The sequence below is a fragment of the Polypterus senegalus genome, chromosome 1 (genome assembly GCF_016835505.1).
Source record: "Polypterus senegalus isolate Bchr_013 chromosome 1, ASM1683550v1, whole genome shotgun sequence".
In the NCBI taxonomy this organism is placed as follows: Eukaryota; Metazoa; Chordata; class Cladistia; order Polypteriformes; family Polypteridae; genus Polypterus; species Polypterus senegalus.
Genome location: NC_053154.1, coordinates 46,094,576 through 46,114,774, shown reverse-complemented (window position 1 = coordinate 46,114,774; position 20,199 = coordinate 46,094,576). Strand labels below are relative to the sequence as shown.

The window sequence follows — 20,199 nt, the reverse complement described above, 5'->3', positions numbered from 1 at the left end:
GAAGGAAAGAGAAAGAAAAGGAAACATTTTGAAAATAACGTAACATGATTGTCAATGTAATTGTTTTGTCACTGTTATGAGTGTCGCTGTGATATATATATATATAGCAAAATACCCGCGCTTCGCAGCGATGTCATGTGTTAAAGAAGTTATGAAAAAGAAAAGGAAACATTTTAAAAATAATGTAACATGATTGTCAAAGTAATTGTTTTGTGTATTTGGTGGCAGCGTCACAAAGTTGTTTTCGGTAGCTGCATCAGAAAATGTACGACGACGTCTGACACGCCTCCTTTTTACTGTTTTCTCACAGCTTGGATTGCTGCTGTCATATATATATACACACACACACACACACACACACACACACACACACACACACACATACATACATACATACATACATACATATATATATACATATATACACATACATATCTTCATATCTACATATACACATATATATATATGTGTGTATGTATGTATGTGTGTGTGTGTGTGTGTGTGTGTGTGTATATATATACACATACATATACTTGTGTGTATGTCTGTATGTGTCTATATGTGTGTGTATAGGTTTGGTCACTGAGTGCAAGGGAAAAATAATAAATTATAGTCTATAAGTTATAAACAGTAAAACATTAACGTTTTAAGAAGTACAGGTACATTGAAATTACATTTTCTATGTGAACGTTCAAATTTGTGCCTCTGGTAATGTGCCTTACCGGCATTTAAAGAAAATTAGTTTTGTGTCCTCTGCAGTGTTAAGAGAGAAAGGCTTTGGTTTGGGATAAAAGGAAAAAAGGTGTAAAGAAAGGAAAGTTGCCTTTTTCTTTTATATAGTATAGAGAGATGTGTTCGCTGACGTTATGATCGCCTTTAGGGGACCGTCGCGGTGGGTCTTGTGTAGACTGGTGAGACGTCCCCGCCATTAATCAGCTGTGATGGCACTGTCAGTCCTCCACTCCTGTTCGTGTCTTCATAATCCGAGCTGAGGACCTCATAATCGTATACGTGCAAAAGAAAGTGTGAATCGCCTTAATATTATTTTTCCGTGGTGTAGAAAAGGGGTCCCGTGTTTGCACTTGTCTGGGCTATAGCGCAGGGGGAGGATGAAAAAAATTAAAAGTGCTCACTTTGACTTAAGGCAGAAGCGCAGTCAGCGTCTCAAAGGCCGGCACAGCTATGCGCTGCGCTGGCTGCTTGACTTTTGCTGGGCAGGAGACCCCAGTTTTTGCAGACACGTTCATGATATCAAAAGTCTCAGCGCTCTTTGGAGGTCATTCATATATATATAGCAAAATACCCGCGCCTCGCAGCGGAGAAGTAGTGTGTTAAAGAAGTAATGAAAAAGAAAAGGAAACATTTTAATAATAACGTAACGATTGACATTGTCATGAGTGTTGCTGTCATATATATGCCTGCCTAAATAAGTCACCCTCGCTTTGCTCTTACTTTTTTACTGTTCATTTAATCATGGCTAGTGGCGGAAAAATTATAAAATGGAAGGAGGATGGCTTTACCAAAACAATTATTGATGGCGAATCGATTATTCATAAAGCTTGAATTGGTGATCTGTTTTTCTGTGTTAACCTCATATTTTTCATACTTCTTCTCAAACTAAGGTGGTGCGAGGGTAAAATGAATCGGGATGCGCTGATCAATGTAATCGGTGTACCAGGAAATCATGCATTGACAGAAGCTCCCCTTTGCTTGTAATGCAAAGTGTGATTAAATGCATTATTTTTAACGTTATGGAGCACATGCATCAAGCTTCTCAGCTGTGCTTGTGCTAAGAAAAGGAAAGATTTTAAAAATAACGTAACACATTGTCAATGTGACCTTTTGTAAGTAGTGCCTGGAGGATTCAGTGTGGAGAAACTCTAGAGACAGCGTGTGTATTAACTTGTGGATTTTTCTGTGAGTATTTGGTGGCAGTCTGACGGTTGCTTCGAAGACGGCGTAGCTGAGCTCAGCTCAGAGCGAAATGAGATGAATGGGAGGGGAGATGATGACGTGACTCCCCCACCCGCCTTAACTGTCAATCCCCACAAACACAGTCTCGGAATTTGCATAAGCACACCCCTTCACCTACAATTTTAACTTAGTTACAAAGTGATCAAAACTCTCATTTATATCCTGCGTCCTCTCATTAAACTTGTATCCCGCATTACCTGTGGGCATGTGAAACGCCAGCGTAGCCTGTCTATGAACTTAATTTAAAGTTTAGGTTTACACCTTGCTTTCTTTCCAGGTAGCAGCACTCATGAATATGGTAGTATATGTCACTCGCTCGCTTCTTATTGTTTCGCTGCCTTCTCAATTATATAATGCATGTTTTCTTAAGCGCTTTTTGGAGGTCTTCCTGGTTTTCTACACACTGCGTTGACAATCAGTTCACGTGATTACTTGGGAGGCGTGATGATGTCACATGAAACTCCGCCCCCCCACGTCTTTCCAGCTCAACTCCATTACAGTATATGCAGAAAAATAGCTTCCAGTTATGACCATTAGGCGTAGAATTTCGAAATGAAACCTGCCCAACTTTTGTAAGTAAGCTGTAAGGAATGAGCCTGCCAAATTTCAGCCTTCTACCTACACGGGAAGTTGGAGAATTAGTGATGAGTCAGTGAGTGAGTCAGTCAGTCAGTCAGTGAGGGCTTTGCCTTTTATTAGTATAGATATGCAGTGGGTACGGAAAGTATTCAGACCCCTTTCAATTTTTCACTCTTTGTTATATTGCAGCCATTTGCTAAAATCATTTAAATTAAATTTTTTCCTCATCAATCTACACACAGTACCCCATATTGACAGACAAAAAAAAAATAATTTTTGAAATTGTTGCAGATTTATTAAAAAAGATAAATATCACATGGTCCTAAGTATTCAGACCCTTTGCTCAGTATTTAGTAGAAGCACCCTTTTGAGCTAATACAGCCATGAGTCTTCTTGGGAAAGATGCAACAAGTTTTTCACACCTGGATTTGGGGATCCTCTGCCATTCCTCCTTGCAGATCCTCTCCAGTTCTGTCAGGTTGGATGGTAAACGTTGGTGGACAGCCATTTTTAGGTCTCTCCAGAGATACTCAATTGGGTTTAAGTCAGGGCTCTGGCTGGGCCATTTAAGAACAGTCACAGAGTTGTTGTGAAGCCACTCGTTCGTTATTTTAGCTGTGTGCTTAGGGTCATTGTCTTGTTGGAAGGTAAACCTTCGGCCCATTCTGAGGTCCTTCACACTCTGGAGAAGGTTTTTGTCCAGGATATCCCTGTACTTGGCCGCATTCATCTTTCCCTCGATTGCAACCAGTAGTCCTGTTCCTGCAGGTGAAAAACACCCCCACAGCATGATGCTGCCACCGCCATGCTTCACTGTGGGGACTGTATTGGACAAGTGATGAGCAGTGCCTGGTTGTCTCCACACATACCGCTTAGAATTAAGGCCAAAAAGTTCTATCTTGGTCTCATCAGACCAGAGAATCTTCAGGTGTCTTTTAGCAAACTCCATGCGGCCTGCCATGTGTCTTGCACGGAGGAGAGGCTTCCGATAGGCCACTCTGCCATAAAGCCCAGACTGGTGGAGGGCTGCAGTGATGGTTGACTTTCTACAACTTTCTCCCATCTCCTGACTGCATCTCTGGAGCTCAGCCAAAGTGATCTTTGGGTTCTTCTTTACCTCTCTCACCAAGGCTCTTCTCCCCCGGTAGCTCAGCTTGGCCGGATGGCCAGCTCTAGGAAGGGTTCTGGTCGTCCCAAACATCTTCCATTTAAGGATTATGGAGGCCACTGTGCTCTTGGGAACCTTAAGTGCAGCAGAATTTTTTTTGTAATCTTGGCCAGATCTGTGCCTTGCCACAATTCTGTCTCTGAGCTCTTCAGGCAGTTCCTTTGACCTCATGATTCTCGTTTGCTCTAACATGCATTGTGAGCTGTAAGGTCTTATATAGACAGGTGTGTGGCTTTCCTAATCAAGTCCAATCAGTATAATCAAACACAGCTGGACTCAAATGAAGGTAATCAAGAATGATCAGAAGAAATAGAAAGCACCTGAGTTAAATATATGAGTGTCACAGCAAAGGGTCTGAATACTTAGGACCATGTGATATTTCAGTTTTGCTTTTTTAATAAATCTGCAACAATTTCAAAAATTCTTTTTTTTGTCTGTCAATATGGGGTGCTGTGTGTACATTAATAAGGAAAAAAATTAATTTAAATGATTTTAGCAAATGGCTGCAATATAACAAAGAGTGAAAAACTGATGGGGGTCTGAATACTTTCCGTACCCACTATATATATATATATATATATATATATATATATATATATATATATATATATATATATATATATATATATATATACCCTTAAAAGAGAACAAAAAAGGAAATAGTTGTCATTAATTTATCATCTACATAGTAAATGTGCTGGAAACAAATGGTATACATTGTCTTAGTTACACAGGTATGAACAAAAACACTTCACAGACTCACACAAAAAGATTTCCCTAAAGAGATAAGGACTGTATGATTATTAATTGGAGCTATGCAAGCTTATACACAGAGTTTCTGAATCTATTCGGCCGTACTTTCAAAGATCTATAACATTGACCAGAGGACAGCAGTTCAAACAGGTGGTGACCAAGATGTAAAGAATCCTTAATGCTGTTTGTGGCTGTGTTGAGATAGTGGGAGTGAGTAATGTCTTCCAGGTTGGACAGACGACAGCCTGTGACTTTTTGTGCTGTGGTTATGATTCTCTGGAGAGCCTTCTTTTCTGTTTCCGTGCATCTGGCATACCATACTGTAAGCCACCAATAGCTTTTGCTCCAAGTTCTTTTTCCTGAGCACTCAGAAAGTGTAGTCTCTATTGTGTTTTTTGACCATTGCTGTAGTGTTCTCAGTCCAGGAAAGGTTCTCTGAAATGTGGGTTCCCAAGAATTTGAAGGTCTGCACCCTTTCCCCTTGGTCTCTGTTAGCGTGACAACTTCTGTTAATTAGGTCATTTGGGGGAAAACAAACAAACAAAAAAAAAAAAAACACAAAAAAATATGTTACAGCCAGGGATAATTTTTTATTTAATTCTAGAACAGAGTGAACTGCTTAGCAAGTGTTTGAATTCAGATTAAATGAATTTTATTTCTTAGTCAAGGTGTTTTAATCAGTGTTCGTTTTAGATTACTGAATATCACACAAGCATAAGCATATTTAAACTGGATCATTCAGAATAACAGCTTTACCATTTACTACAGTTATAAAGTTAAGCAATAAGCCAGCACAGCCATTTTAACTACATTTATGAAATTTGGTTTACATGGAACCAAATGGAAAAGGAAAAATGGATGTTTTCTGAGGTAGAATACAGCATTGCAAGGATTGAATAAATGCAGTTCAAACTTTACAATTACACAGATAAGTTGAACACTTCAGTCTAAGGAGTCACTCTGGTTGACACCTTCATCTGAGATCTCAGATACCTGAATAAAAAAAAAAAAAGGAAAAGTTGCATTATATACAGTATGCTGCTTTATTTTTATCATTTAAACATCCACAAGGAGTATTATAGAGTTCATGGCAGTCATTGAGGTGAAGTATCGAGGCAAGTAGGGATGGTACTGGGAGGCATTCTGTTGATACAAATAGTCTTTTATGTGGCTTGAAGGCTGGAGTCAAAATTAAAAATAACGCACACAATTACACAATGGGATATTGTGTATTTTAAACAGAGCACAATCTAACTAGAATAAGATTGTTAACCACTAAAACTACATTCATAGTCTCATCCTTTCAAACTGTTTTTTATATGATCTAAAGTAAAAGAAGGGCAAAATGCTGATTAAGATTGTCAAAGAAGCCACATGAAAAGAATGGAAAAAAATGGTCTGATTCTTGTTTAGTTAAGTGAAGAGCTTTCAGAAGGCAACAATACAACAATAATTTTTCAATGTGACATTATTTATCACTTTTGTCTAGCTAGCCTTCTGTGATGTCCATAGCTTTTCTTTCATGACAGGTTTAAAAAGTTGTTTCTTTGTGATATCCCTAACACTCCCATGCATCTCTGATCACTACTGGGTCCTTCATAACATCATATAACATAAATAGGCCTGGGTACATATATCAATTTTCTGTTTGTTATTTTCATTTAAATGATTCAATATTGATTCTTAAAGTGTCAAATTCAATCTTGTGAAATCTCCTGTCTGCTTATTTAAAATATGTAGATTTTTGCTCATCTTCATTTTTGGCATCCGATTCAGTAGATGTCACTAATTAAGGCTTTCTACAGAAAAAGCACTTTGCATAAAATGGTGTGTCCTCCTCAACTGAAATTAGTGGATGTATTACAGATTCAATGCGTTCGGAAAGAACAACCAAATAAAAACAAAGCCATATTTAAGCTAAGCAACTTAGAAGTTAAGTATTGTTGTAACACAACAAATCTGAGACATCATTTATCCAGATGTCACCCATAAATGTAATCTCAGTTGATATTCAAATGAGTAGAGAATAAACAGACTGTACTGCACTCGCCTCATGCCCAAAAAAATAACAATCTATAGCAGTTTTTAACTGAAACATTAAGAGACCCTACACCATTGTTGAAAACAAGGACTTCCAGCAAATGATACAGTTGTGGGAAGTGCATCATGCTTTACTAACCAGAAAGCAAATGAGTGAAATTATAGTATCTGGGGTTTATGAAGATCTTGAGCAAAGCATCACAATTAAAAATGACTGGGCACCTGTGGCAGATGTATTGCAGACAAGTGCACTGAATGCCAGTCATACCAGGAGCACTCTTGCTGTTGAGATGGCTAGCTGTTGTTCCAAAAAACTTGTAGCATTTCTAATGCATTATTACATTGCAGGAATGCATCAATCCCAAGTTTCTGTGTTGGCAAGTCCAATTAAAACATTGCTTCTCTTTAAGCAAGTGGCTAGCTATACTGCTATAGTAGAAAAAGTCTGCAACATGCCTCACCCAGCCAACCAAGTGTGCAATGTTAGAATTTTCAGAGCAGCCTGTGATACCAAAGTGAATGTGGATCATATAAGAAGCATCGTCAGTCACAATGGCTGGTTCTTTGTCTTTTATGTTTTATTCATCCAATGCTGCTAACAACATGCATCTGATCTAGATTGCTGGTTTAATATGCTTCCTTTTTGTCGGAGGAGGAACTGTGTGGACACATTTTTGAGACAGATTAATGTGACTGCTACAATTGAGCAACTGAGGACATGTGTAACCTATAGAATTATAGAAAGACATGAGACTTCCTGTGGTATCTTTAATTTCAACTAATTCAAGATTATTTTAAATGTCCTATAGGGGAATAAATTTGACTAAAAATGTAGTTGAACGGTGTCCACTTGGAGATTCATAACACACGAATAGGTTACTGAATAAGAAATATTTATTTTTTAAGCAGCAATATTTGATACATTTATAATAATATTCACAAGATGATATAGATGTTTAAAAAAGTAGATGTCATTGCAATGTATTAAAACAAGGAACTACCCCATTATGGTGGCTCTGAGGCTAAGGATTTGCGCTTGTATCCCGAAGGTTGCCAGTTCGAATACCTGTCAGTGCCAAAAGAGATCCTACTCTGCTGGGCCCTTGAGCAAGGCCCTTAACCTTCAATTGCTCCACGGGCGCTGTACAATGACTGACCCTGTGCTCGGGGTATGCGAAAAACCAAGTAATTTCCTTCGGGATTAATAAAGTATAATAAAATAAAAAAATAAAATAAAAATAATTATATGAGTGGACTTGAATGAGGCAATGCATGTTAGTTAAATTATGGTGACTATTGAATGAGTGCAGTGCTGTGAATTTTTATTTTTTTTTTTTTAAAAAGAGCTATATTATTTTTTTTCTACATCTTGTTAACTATCCATTGCTAATCAAGCATTGCTTCTTAAATGTCATTCCATGCTGATGCATATGTTGTGAAGTCACTAAGCAGACACCCTTCAAATATAGTGTTACTGAAATTAGAAATTTCTCTAATGTAATGTAATCTCAAAAAAATAAGGTGCACACTAATTAAATCAAGATTTAATCGATATTGAATCGAATGTGGACATTGTGAATCAAAACTTAATCAGGACATCACTTTTGATACCCAGCCCTAAACATAACATTGCCACATCTGCTTTCTTCAATTCAAGGTTCCAGAGGACTGGGGCCTACCCCAGCAGTACTCAATGCAAGGCAGGGAGCAATCCTAGACAGACAGTCAGTCCTTTGCAAGGTCCTCTTTTAACTAAATGAATCATAGGAGAGAGAGTCTTCAGAAGTGACACTTGGCTGGCCTGAAATCTACTCTGCAAATGAAACCCTCAGTCCACCATTTAATAAAAAATTCAGACTTGAGCATCAATAGGCTTTAACCAAGTTACCTGAACTATTCTGTAACATTTCAGCAATTATTTTACCGCTCTTATACTGATCTTAAAGTAGGCCATTACGATAGCAACTGATAAGAATAATTCATAATTACTTGCTGAATTACGGTATTTGAAGGTTCCTCTAGACTGCCTCTTTTTCTTGGATGATTTGGCGCAAAAACTAATCAGTACATCGCTATTTCAGAACAGGCTAAAGTTTTGAGTTTGGTATTTTTCCATCCAGCCGTTTTAACTCTAGACTGTGACACACACACACACTCACCCATCATCGACTTACCTACAATCAATAATATGTTAATTTTCTTACAAATTAATCCAGTTCAGAGATGCTGGAGGTGTCTATAATTGTTTAAAGGTTCCTACCCTGATTTCAGTGGACCATCCTACCCTAGATGGGACACCAGGCCATTGAAGGGTATTCAAAAATACGTGGTTAATTTAGACTTGCTTATTAACCAAACATGCACATCTTTGATACCGTGTGAGGAAGAAAAATCTGAGTCCCAAGGAAAAAACGAGTGCAGAAGCTGAGAGAATATGAAAACTCCACAAAGAAGGCGATCCGGCAGAGACTAAAACCAAGCACTAGGGTGCTGTGTGGTAGCATTACTAACTACAGTATCTAGAATTAATAATACCACTTCTTATACTTTAAATACAAAGCAATATACTACAGTAATTTTGATAAGCAAAATAATGCATCTTTTTAAATGTAAACATAACTAAGAGCAGTTTCCATTGTATCTATTAATTAGCTTTACCAGTGAAAGAAGGACATCTTGTAAAAGTATATTTAAAACGATATTAAGCAGAATTAGTTAATATTTCATATGTGATACTTGGTCACAAGCAGAAAAGAAAAGCAGATAAAGAGTACAAGAAGCACGATGTCTCTTACCTTTTGGTCAATATATCGGAACTGCCAGGACCATGAAGTATTATACAAGAAGGGTCTAAGGTCAAAGCGGTTGTCATCCGGGCTGTAGTTCTCAGCATGGTAAGCAGGTGTGACTGTTGTCATCTTATGTCTGTTGACAGAGTACATTCTGAAGAAATATTTGACTTTTGCTGCTACCTGTAGTTGATATTAAAGCAACCAAGAAAATTTGACAAGGTTTTGATATACTGTACATTCCACATATATTCAATTGTATACTGTACTCTTCTTTGATATATGCTATTATCTTCTCATATTTTTGCCACATTAACATGCTATAAAGATATATATATATATATATATATACACATACATACATACATACATACATACAGTATATAAAAGGATCATTATGTTTTTGATACTACAGTATTTGACTTAATATGGTTGTCAAGTTTTGTAGATTATGGAGATATAAAAAATCCCAGTTTGATCTCCTTCAAATTAAAAATTGGAGACAAAATGTGGAAAAGTGTTGTTGGGACAGGATACTTTTCAAGGCCCTGTACAATTACAAAGGTAGACAAAACTAATGTGACTGACTGACAGGACAACAGGACAAATCATTGCATGTTTCTTGACAGTCTTTCAGTTGAAGCTATATTATTTCTATCCATCCATCCATTTTTCTTAAACTGCTTATCCAGGGCATAGTTGTATGTCAACTGGACTCTATCCCAGAAATCATCAGGTGCAAGGCAGGAACAACACCTGGACAGGACAAATACACAAACACCCACACTAGGGCCAATTTAGCAACACCAGTTCACCTAACCTGCATGGATTTGGACTTTGGTAGCATGGGGACACAGGGAGAACATCCAAACTCCATGCAGGGAGCACCTAAGACATGAACTCTAGTTTCCTTATTGTCATATTCTTAGCATTATTAATCTACATCAAGTAACTCAAATTTTGTTCCTGGTGGGCTGCTGTTTTTATTTCAGCCTGTTTTTTCAATTATAAGTAAATTATTGGGCTACAGATAAATACTTTCTCTGTTACTTTTACACTTTACTCAACTGTTCAGATTTAGAATCCTTAAATACTTCTTTTCCCATTAAAGAAACAAAGTGGCACAGTGGTAGAGCTGCTGCCTCTCAGTGACGAGATCATGGGTTTGCGTCCCCGGGTCCTTCCTGTGTGGTAGTGCTTTGAGTAGGGAGAAAAACACTATTTACATGTAAAGAATTATTATTATTAGGGCTGGGTATTGGCACTGATGTCCCAGCTCAATTCATTTTTGAATCACAATGTCCCAATTTGATTCAATATTGATTTCAAATTGACTGAATTAGTGTGCATTAATATAGTTGAAGTGCTGGCGTTTTTAAAAATTACTTCTCCATGCACAGAGAGCATTAATATAATGTGACAAATTTCAGTAACACTTTATTTGAAGGTTGTCTACCTAGTGACTTCATAACAAATGCATATGCATGGAATGACATGTAAGAAGAAATATGTGATTAGCAATGGACAGTTAATATCAGTATTTGAAAGATGTGGAACAAAATTCACAATAATTTAATTAACATATATATTGCCACATCAAAGTCCACACATATTATGTGGGTGCTCCTTGTTTTAATACAATGCAATGGGATCCACTTTATAAAACATCTATATCATCTTGTGAATAATATTATTGTATAATAACATTGATAATATAATAAATATTGCTTCTTAAATAATAAGTATATTATTCAATAACCTATTTGTATGTTATGAATCTCCATGCAACACCCTTCAATTAAACTGTTAGCCAAATTAATTCCGCTTTGGACATTTAAAATAAACTTGATTTAGTTGAAATTAAAGCTACAGCAGGGAGACTTGTGCCTTTCTATAATTCTACTAGTTACACATATCTTCAGTTGCTCATGTGTAACAGTCACATTAATCAATTTTTGAAAAAGAACCAGCCATTGTGACTAAAACCTCCATTAATATGATCTATATGGTGCAGCTTAAGGAGATATTCATGTTGGCTGCATTGTGCACAAGTTCACTTTGGTATCACTGAAGATTCCAACAGTTGCCCGCTTGCTTGGCACATTGAGGAACATTGAGAAGACTTGTGATTGATGTAGTCACGAAATGAAACACTCACTGGAAGCAGTAAAATGGTTTTTGGAACAACAGCCAGTCATCTGAGCAGCTCTACATACTGTATAGGTAGTGAGGTTGCTCCTGTTGCGACTGGCATGCAGCATGCTTGTCTGCAACATATCCACCACAGGTGTTGAATAAAGTCAAGTCAAGAGTCGTTTTTAATGTAGTGACATGTAATTGCCACGAATCTGCTGTCCTGGATTTTCAGCTGTTGCAAGTTTGGGCTACTCTCTCTGCTGACCTGAGAGACTTGGTGTTGCTTTGCTTAAGATCTACATAAAGCCTAGGTACAATAACTTCCTGTATCATTTATGGAAAGCCCTCATTTTCAACAATGATGTAGGGTCTCATATTTCTACAGATAAAGACTGCTACAGATTCTGTTATTTTGTGGGCATGAGGTGAATTAAATGGAAGCTTGGAGCTACCTGCCATTTCCAATGTGGCTCTACTCGTTTGTATGACGACTGAGATTATGTTTATGGGTGACGTCAAGCTAAATAAATGAATTCTCAAATTTGTTGTGTTACAACAATATTTAACTTCTGAGCTGCACAGCTTACATATGGCTTTGCTTTTATTCGGTTGTTCTTAACAGATGCACCGTATGAATCTGTAGAAAGTCCACACATCTGGTTTAAGTGTTGAAGGCACCAGAGAGTAAAGTGTTTTCTGTTGAAAGCCTTAACAGGTGCATTAGTGAAATCTACTGTAAAGATCTACTGTAAATGTAATAATTTAATATTTTTTTTTTGATCAGTATGCTGCTGCTGGAGTATGTGAATTTCCCCTTGGGATTAATAAAGTATCTATCTATCTATCTGATTGGATGCCAAAAGCAAAGATAAGGAAAAATCTGTATAGAGTAATTGAGCAGGATAGTGATTCACAAGATCGATCTTGAGACTTTGAGAATTAGTATCGAATTGTTTAAATGAAAAACAACAATGAATCGGAAAATCAATATTTTTACCTAGGCCTAATTATTATTAAGAGTCTTTTTTCTACTACAAATGAATGCTGTCATGCAAATAAAAAAAAGGTGACAACTACAGATTTGGTTGCATGTGTACCTTATCTGTCTAAGATAAGAAAAGAAACAACTAAAAACTAAAAATGTTTTGAGTGCATATGCAGTCATCTCTTTTGCTATGAAACCACTAAATATCATCTGGTCCACCATATTAACTTCAGAAGTCAAATAATTAGTTGATTAGTGTCCACCTGTGTGCGATTAAAGTGTTGCATGATCTGTCACATGATGTCTCTATAAATAGACCTGAATAGTTCTGAAAGTCCCAGAATTCTGCAACATCACTAAGGTAGCAACTTGTAGACCAAGGAGTACTCGAAAAAGGTCACAGAGAAAGTTGTGGAGAAATATACAATAAGGTTAGGTTGTAAAAAAAAAAAAAAAAAAAAAAAAAAAAAAAGTATCCCCAACTTTGAATAACCCAACAGAGCACCATTAATCCAATGTATCAAAATGGAAAGAATATGGCACCACCGCAAATCTGACAAAAGAAGGCCATCCACCAAAACTCACAGGCTAGTCAAGGAGGGCGTAAATCGGAGGTACAACAAAGACACCCAAAATAACACTGAAGAAGCTGCAAAGGTCCACAGCAGAGATGGGTGTATCTGTTGTCACACACATGCAAGTAGGAGGCAGCTAAAGGGTCTGAGTAATTGTAATAAAACATCTGACCAGTGGGCGGCGGAGTGCGCTGACTGTCTTTCTCGGTTCCCTACAGACCTTTCCTGGGAAATTCTGTAAGGTTCCGGCGCCTCAGAAGACATCATTTCCAGAGCTGGCCCCTTTGCTGACGTCACTTCCGGTCCAGACGACATCACTTCTGGTTCCAGCCCCTTTGATGATGCCATTTCCTCTACGGGCCTTTAAAGCCTCCATCTTTGTCTATTGTAGTCAGTTCTGTTGTGGACTCTGTTCTATGCACATCGTGCTTAAAAACTTAAACTTTTGCAGCCGGGAAAACAATATACAGGTGGCTGCCCCAAATCTTTATGATTTCTATGGTGTATTATCACACTGCTAGTAGGACCGCTTTAAGCCATACACTCCACAGAGTAGGGCTTTATGAAAGAGTGGCCAGAAAAGCCATTGCTTTATAAGACAAAAATAAGAAAACACATTTGGAGTATGCCGAACACAATGCGGCAGAAATCCCCAAATACATAGAAGAAGGTTCTCTGGTCCTATGAGACTTCAACTAAACATTTTGGCCATGATGGGAAGCAACCATGTGTGATGCAAACCCAAACACTTTCCATAACCCTGTGAACACCATTCCCATAGTGAAGTGGCAGCATCACGTCTTAAGGATGCTTTTCATCGACAGGAATGAGAAAACTGGTTAGAATCGAATGAAAGATGGATGGCACTAAATACAGGGCAATTCTTGAGGAAAAACTGTTTCAGTCTGCTACAGATTTGAGACTGGGATGAAGGCTTACCTTCCAGCAGGACAATGATTATAAACATACTGGTAAAGCTACACTGGAGTGGTTTAAAGGGAAACATTTAAATGTCTTTACAATGGCCTAGTCAAAGCCCTGACATCAACCTAATACAGAATCTGTAGCACAACTCTGAAGATTGCTGTATACCAGCACAGTCCATCCAACTTGAAAGACCTGGAGCAATTCTGCCTTGAGAAACTGGGCAAAACTCCCAGTGGCTATATGTGCATTAGATACTAGCAGCTGTAATTGCAGCAAAAGGGGGCTCTAGGAAGTATCAGCTTTGAGGGGTGAATACCTATGCACATTAATGATTTCTGTTTTTTTGTCTTCAAAGTGGTAGGCATGTTGTGTAAATCAAAGGTGCCAACCCCTCAAAAACACATATCTATTGTATATTGTGCCTCTTTCTGTTTATATATTAATTTATCTGTCATATATATAGTACCAGGTTGAAATATGACACAGACTTAGGGGGATGAATACTTTCACAGTTACTATTTTAGAATTTAAATGACTTGTTTCACTAGTAGTAACTATTGGTCTATAATTTTGAATTGAGACCCTCTTCAACTTTAAGGCTGGTAAATAGTTATATACAATAGAGAAATATTCTCTTGCATTTATCACTAGACACAGTTACATCTTTCACCAGTACTTTTCCTAATAATCTAACAGTGTAAGCTGACTCAAGTGTATTGTTTTTTTTGTCAATAATTATCACTGTAGACAGCAATATATCTTATCCAGAGTAGAATCATTCATTTACAGTTACAAAGGAATGTGTTTTAACCTTCTGATATGCCCATCTGTAAAGTGTTATGTGAAGGTTATGTGTTAATGGTTTCCCTGGTGTTATGCCAAGCCTCAGATGGCAATAAGAATTATAAGAAGGATAGAGTCCTTAAAAAAAATTCTTACAGTTACAGTATCTCTCTTTAATAAGGCTTGGTTTTATATTTCTGTTTAATCTTTTTAAGATTTTTGGTAGCTAGACATTTTTACAATTACGTACATCTGACAGCAGGTCTAATGAAAGAAATCAGCAGCATTTTGTTATACTTTGGCAAGCATATTCATTGATAAACAGTGGTAGTAACATCAGTAGTCAGGTATATTTTCATTCATCCATCTATTCACTGAACCTTCTTTATCAAATCTTAGACTTAAGAAATCTGAAGCATATCCTGTCAGGACTGAGTGCAATGAAGAGTCCAAACTATTGCAGGACACACATACACACACACACAGACACACACAATCAAACAGGGCAAGATTTACCAATTAACCTAGCATGTATTATCTTTAGGATGCAGGAGAAAACTCTACACAGATATGTACAGGCACACTTGAAATAGCTTTAAATGAACACGAAGGCACACCTTTCAAACTGTAAGAGAAATGGAAAAAACAAAACAAACCAATACGGCATGTGACTATGGCCCACCTGTGCAGGTGAGTATGCTTCTCTCCAGGTGTGAATGAGTTTACAGAACATGCTATAAGGGCCACATTTGGAAATCTTCCTCAACTTTCCATACATGGAGAGTTCAGCGTACGTCATACCCATGTCAGCCTATGGGAAAAGGAAAAGGGGATCAGTCACAGAAATTGTCATTTCTCCATTTCCAGTGAAATATTTAGTCATGTGACCAACCACATGAAAGACTGATATTTTAGATGCTGGGTCATGGAGAGGGAAAAAGCAAACAAGAAAATAAATAAATAAAAATATACTTTATCACATGATAAACGCAAGACTATACACAAAATCAGTTTTGCCACATATTCTGGTTGAAAAGAGGACCAGAATCTACCCTCTGCCTTTCATTAACTCTGAACTGCTTTTTTTCATAGGGCCTCTAAGGTTACAAAGGCCATTGACACAATGGTGGGGAAAAAATGCTTTCATCAGACTTACATAGCAACTGAAATAATGTCACCAGTTCTGAATTTCACAGTCTAAACTAAATCTGAGCATACAGTATATACTGTAAGAAGCTGAAACATTCAAACTTCAGTGAAGGATACAATGCATCTAGTTCAGCTTGACATGCCCAACTTGTAGTATTTTCACAGAAACCCACTGACATATTTAATAAAAGATTTAAGAAAGGTCTACATGCATAGGAAGTAAGTATATATAATTACCACAAATTAGCCACCTACATGCTATCAGGGTTCTCAGGAAGATGTTCATCAGAAACAGGTTCAAAAAGGTGATGAGTCATGCAGTATGGTAGAGAAACACCATAGTGTCAGACTGTACATCATTATGCAACAGCAAAGTTTTGAAACAAACTTCATAAAAATACATTTTGTAACAAAACAAGCATTGTACACATTGTGCCTAACTGGATTGTGTTGTTTCAAGCACATATCAGAGCAGTCTCAAAAAATATAGTATCCCCCCACCTTAATGAGCATTCTGTAAACCAAGTAGAATGCTCTTTCAGCACACATTCATGAACAGCAGCAGAGGGAGAAATAAACCTAATACTTTTTTTTTAAATATCTCAGCCTACACTCATTTGTTGCATAAAAGTATGAGAGATAGCCTGGGTCATGCAGGACATAATTTTAATGCGTCATACAGGACTGAAGTTGGTTTTGCACACACAATATCACTCAATGCAACTCTAGACAAAATTTTTATTCCTCACCATCCTGATGATGGTTTTCTGCTACCCTCCCGAATGAGGTGAGGTTGAGCAGTTCCTTATATCTCAGACCTAGAAGAACCTGCAATGCTAGGACATGGTCTTTTGGAAGCACTTCTGGGTCAGGCAATATTCCTTTGAAGCAGGGATTGTAAACAGCATCCCCTGTTGACACCCACAGAACCCAACAGGGCTGTACTCCAGTTCCCAGCATGCCCTGTGGGTATCCAAATGGCTATTGAAGCAAGCCCAAGGAATCAGTCATCTCGTGTATTGAGGGAGAATATATTCACCAATCATCAACTCCCACTGTCCATCCATTGTCCTAGCCTCCTGGCCATGTAAAAGCGTTCTTGTTCAATTACGGCCAAGATGCTAAGCCATGTTTGCCATCCACTACAAAATATAACACTGATCCCTCTGAAGACTGCATCACATGCCTAATTTGCACACACAATTATCCATATGCCGGCTTAGATCTCAAAACAAGCCTTAAAGGATCACTTCTCCATCACTCTCATGTAAGAATGAGAAGCCATTAAAGATTTACAGTAATCCCTCCTTGATCGCGGGGGTTACGTTCCAGAACCCCCCGCGATAGATGAAAATCTGCGAACTAGATACCATATGTTTGTATGGTTATTTTTTATATATTTTAAGCCCTTATAAACTCGCCCACACTGTTAACATTATTAGAGCCCTCTAGACATGAAATAACACCCTTTAGTCAAAAGTTTAGACTGTGCTCCATGAAAAGACAGAGATGGCAGTTGATTCTCACAATTAAAAGAATGCAAACATATCTTCCTTTTCAAAGAATGCGTGTCAGGAGCAGAGAATGTCAGAGAGCGCGCGAGAGAAAAGCAAACAATCAAAAAATCAATACGTGCTTTTGGGCTTTTAAGTATGCCGAAGCACGGCGATAAAGCAGCATTTTTTAGAGAAGCGTCCGTATCCTTTAGGCAAACAGCCTCTGTGCAGACAGCCCCTCTGCTCACAATCCCTCCGTCAGGCGCAGAGAATGTCAGAAAGGGTGAGAGAGACAGAGAAAAGTAAGCAACCAAGCACCACGTGGGAAGCATATCGTATATCATTGAGGAGTTTTATTTAATAATGCTCTGATTGGGTAGCTTCTAAGCCATCCGCCAATAGCGTCCCTTGTATGAAATCAACTGGGCAAACAAACTGAGGAAGCGTGTACCATAAATTAAAAGACCCATTGTCCGCAGAAATCCACGAACCAGCGAAAAATCTATGATATATATTTAGATATGCTTACATTTAAAATCCGCGATGGTGTGAAGCCGTGGAAGTCGAAGTGCGATATAGCGAGGGATCACTGTATTACTGTTTACAAAGCATTTTAAAGAAGAAAGAAAAAAGTGAGAAGCTGCACCTGGGACCATGACTTGAAACAATGGAACAAGTCAGCCCACTGCCAATGTGTGACCCAAGATTAAAACTATGCGCATGCAGTGATCTATATTTCATTTACTTACTGCTAGTTGGTGGCCACCTATTGCATTTTGTATGTGGTATCCGTTCTACTTGTGGTTTTTGTTGTTTGAGACATGGTGGCACAGTGGTGAGCACTGCTTCCTTTCTGCTCAGATCACATTTTTGGCGACAATAACAGGTCCAGCATAGCAACCCTTAAAGGACCATTTCACCATTATAATTCACTCAAAACTAGTTCTGTTTCTCCTTCCCCATTGGCTTCAATGCAATTCGTGGAGTTCGGCAAAATTCACAAACATTTCCATGGTTTTGTTTTTGAAAAGCAAATTACTATGTTTGCCTCAAACAAAATAAAGTTTAGCACACTTGGTTAAGCGTGGTGGAGGCAGCATCCCAATGTGTACTTGCTTTTCAGCAGAAGGTACTGGAAAGCTTTTTCTATCAACGGCAACACAGATTGAGCCATATAATGGAAAATACTTAGAGAATCTGTTTTAGTTCACCAAAGACATGTGGGGTGAAAATTTATTTTACAGGAGAACAACTCAAAGCACATGAAAAATATTTATAAGAAATGACTTGAAGATGCAATGTAGTTTGCACTACCAGAGCCCAGTCTAGAAATAAATTATGTTGTATAACCTGAAAAATTCTGTCCACTCTTCAACTAATTTGGTAGAGTTGGAGAGAATTTGCATTAAAGGATTGGGAAATGGTTGGGTAAAATTGTGAGTACTTTTGTTAATGAAAAAAAGTTCTTCACTCTGAAGGAATTAAAGTTCTTAAATAAATCTATCAATCAATTAATTGTGTTAATGAAGGAGGAAAAAAATGATTAAAATATGTTTAAATGTAGAGGTTTTACACGAACAAACGTGAAGAAATTCCAAGAGATAAACACTTTCTGAAGGCACTACAGAGAGAATTTTTCTCAGTTATAAAAACAGATGGTCGCTGCAAATTGAATCAAGCAGAGGTTATTTTCTTTGTACAGCCATCATGACTGATGTGAAGTAATATAGTGACTGTATTTTTCCCTTGAAGTGGATCTTCTATAGGTTGCATAAATGGCTAATGCAAACTACCCATCTAACAGATATACTGATGAGTTATACATGAGTTTTGCTGTTATAGGATGTGAACAATGATTAAACCTAGTTTACGACTGCATCTTTGTTGTCTGCAACAACATGCTCAGTGCCATCTTGTTAAATTTATTAGATAATAATTTAGTGACATGTTTTATATGGGGCTATTTAATATTTTTAGAAAAAAGTTGTCACAGATTGTTAGTGGTATAGTGGGCTTTCACAGGAATGTCTCCTAAGGTTTTTGCATGGTTTTGATAATTTAGATGGTTTTGCATTGTTTTGCATATGTCAGCTCACAGCATTGTCTTATAAAGTGCCTATAAAAAGAATTCACCCCTATTGAAGTTTTCATTTTCTGACTATTAACTTAGACCACATTAGCGGAGTCTTTTTCTGTTTCAAGGCAAAATTAAATTCATTGTGATTCAATTTTGTATAACAATAAAATGTAAAATCTTGCATGGGGTGAATATTTTTACCAGCTAAAACATTGTGCACACAAAAGTAGTGAACATGGCCGGGAATGATGATGTTAAGAGCTGCATGTCTGTTAGGAGCTGCCAATGATCATAGTGACCTTTTGTACTGTCTCACCAACATAGTATGAATGTTTTGCCAGTCATATGAACAACAGACAGAGTTCAAATGAGGCCAAATATTTTGGCAATTGTGAGTGTGTGGTCAGCCTGATGACATATGTTTAGTGTAGATGAAGCAACCAGACCAGTTTCAAGACTAGGTTAAATAAACTCTCTGTCAATATACTGAGATCATTGTTTAAAAGTAGGTAATCATCAAAATTGTATCAATTCTTACCCTTTCATTCCCCAAAAATCACTAGCAAGCAATAAACAACATAACCAAATACTAGTAAACCAGTGTACTTTGATAAACAAAGCACTTAGTAAAAATCAATCACTTGGCAAAACATTCCAGTGCCCCACATTTGCATATGTTAAGAAAATGATGCTAAATATAAATGTATAAAACAATCATTTTTTCCACTCCTGCCACTCCAAATAAATTTAAAAGGTAAACCAAAAACA

General features: G+C 37.5%; 1 protein-coding gene across 4 annotated transcripts in view; it reads right to left on the bottom strand.

Annotated features, from left to right (window-relative positions):
• Positions 1 to 4,381: 4,381 nt before the first annotated feature.
• Positions 4,382 to 20,199, bottom strand: part of nadsyn1 (NAD synthetase 1) — a 76,373-nt gene continuing 60,555 nt past the window's right edge. For 2 of the 4 annotated variants that reach the window (XM_039748636.1, XM_039748646.1), the window contains exons 18-20: positions 15,392 to 15,520; positions 9,310 to 9,486; positions 5,043 to 5,467 (exon numbers count right to left, since the gene is read on the bottom strand). In XM_039748636.1, the coding sequence (XP_039604570.1) occupies positions 5,417 to 5,467; positions 9,310 to 9,486; positions 15,392 to 15,520 (357 nt within the window). In that variant the 3' untranslated portion in view covers positions 5,043 to 5,416. Of the gene's footprint in view, positions 4,981 to 5,042; positions 5,468 to 9,309; positions 9,487 to 15,391; positions 15,521 to 20,199 lie in introns of those variants that run through there. The other 2 variants (XM_039748628.1, XR_005633045.1) reach the window with 2 other exon arrangements.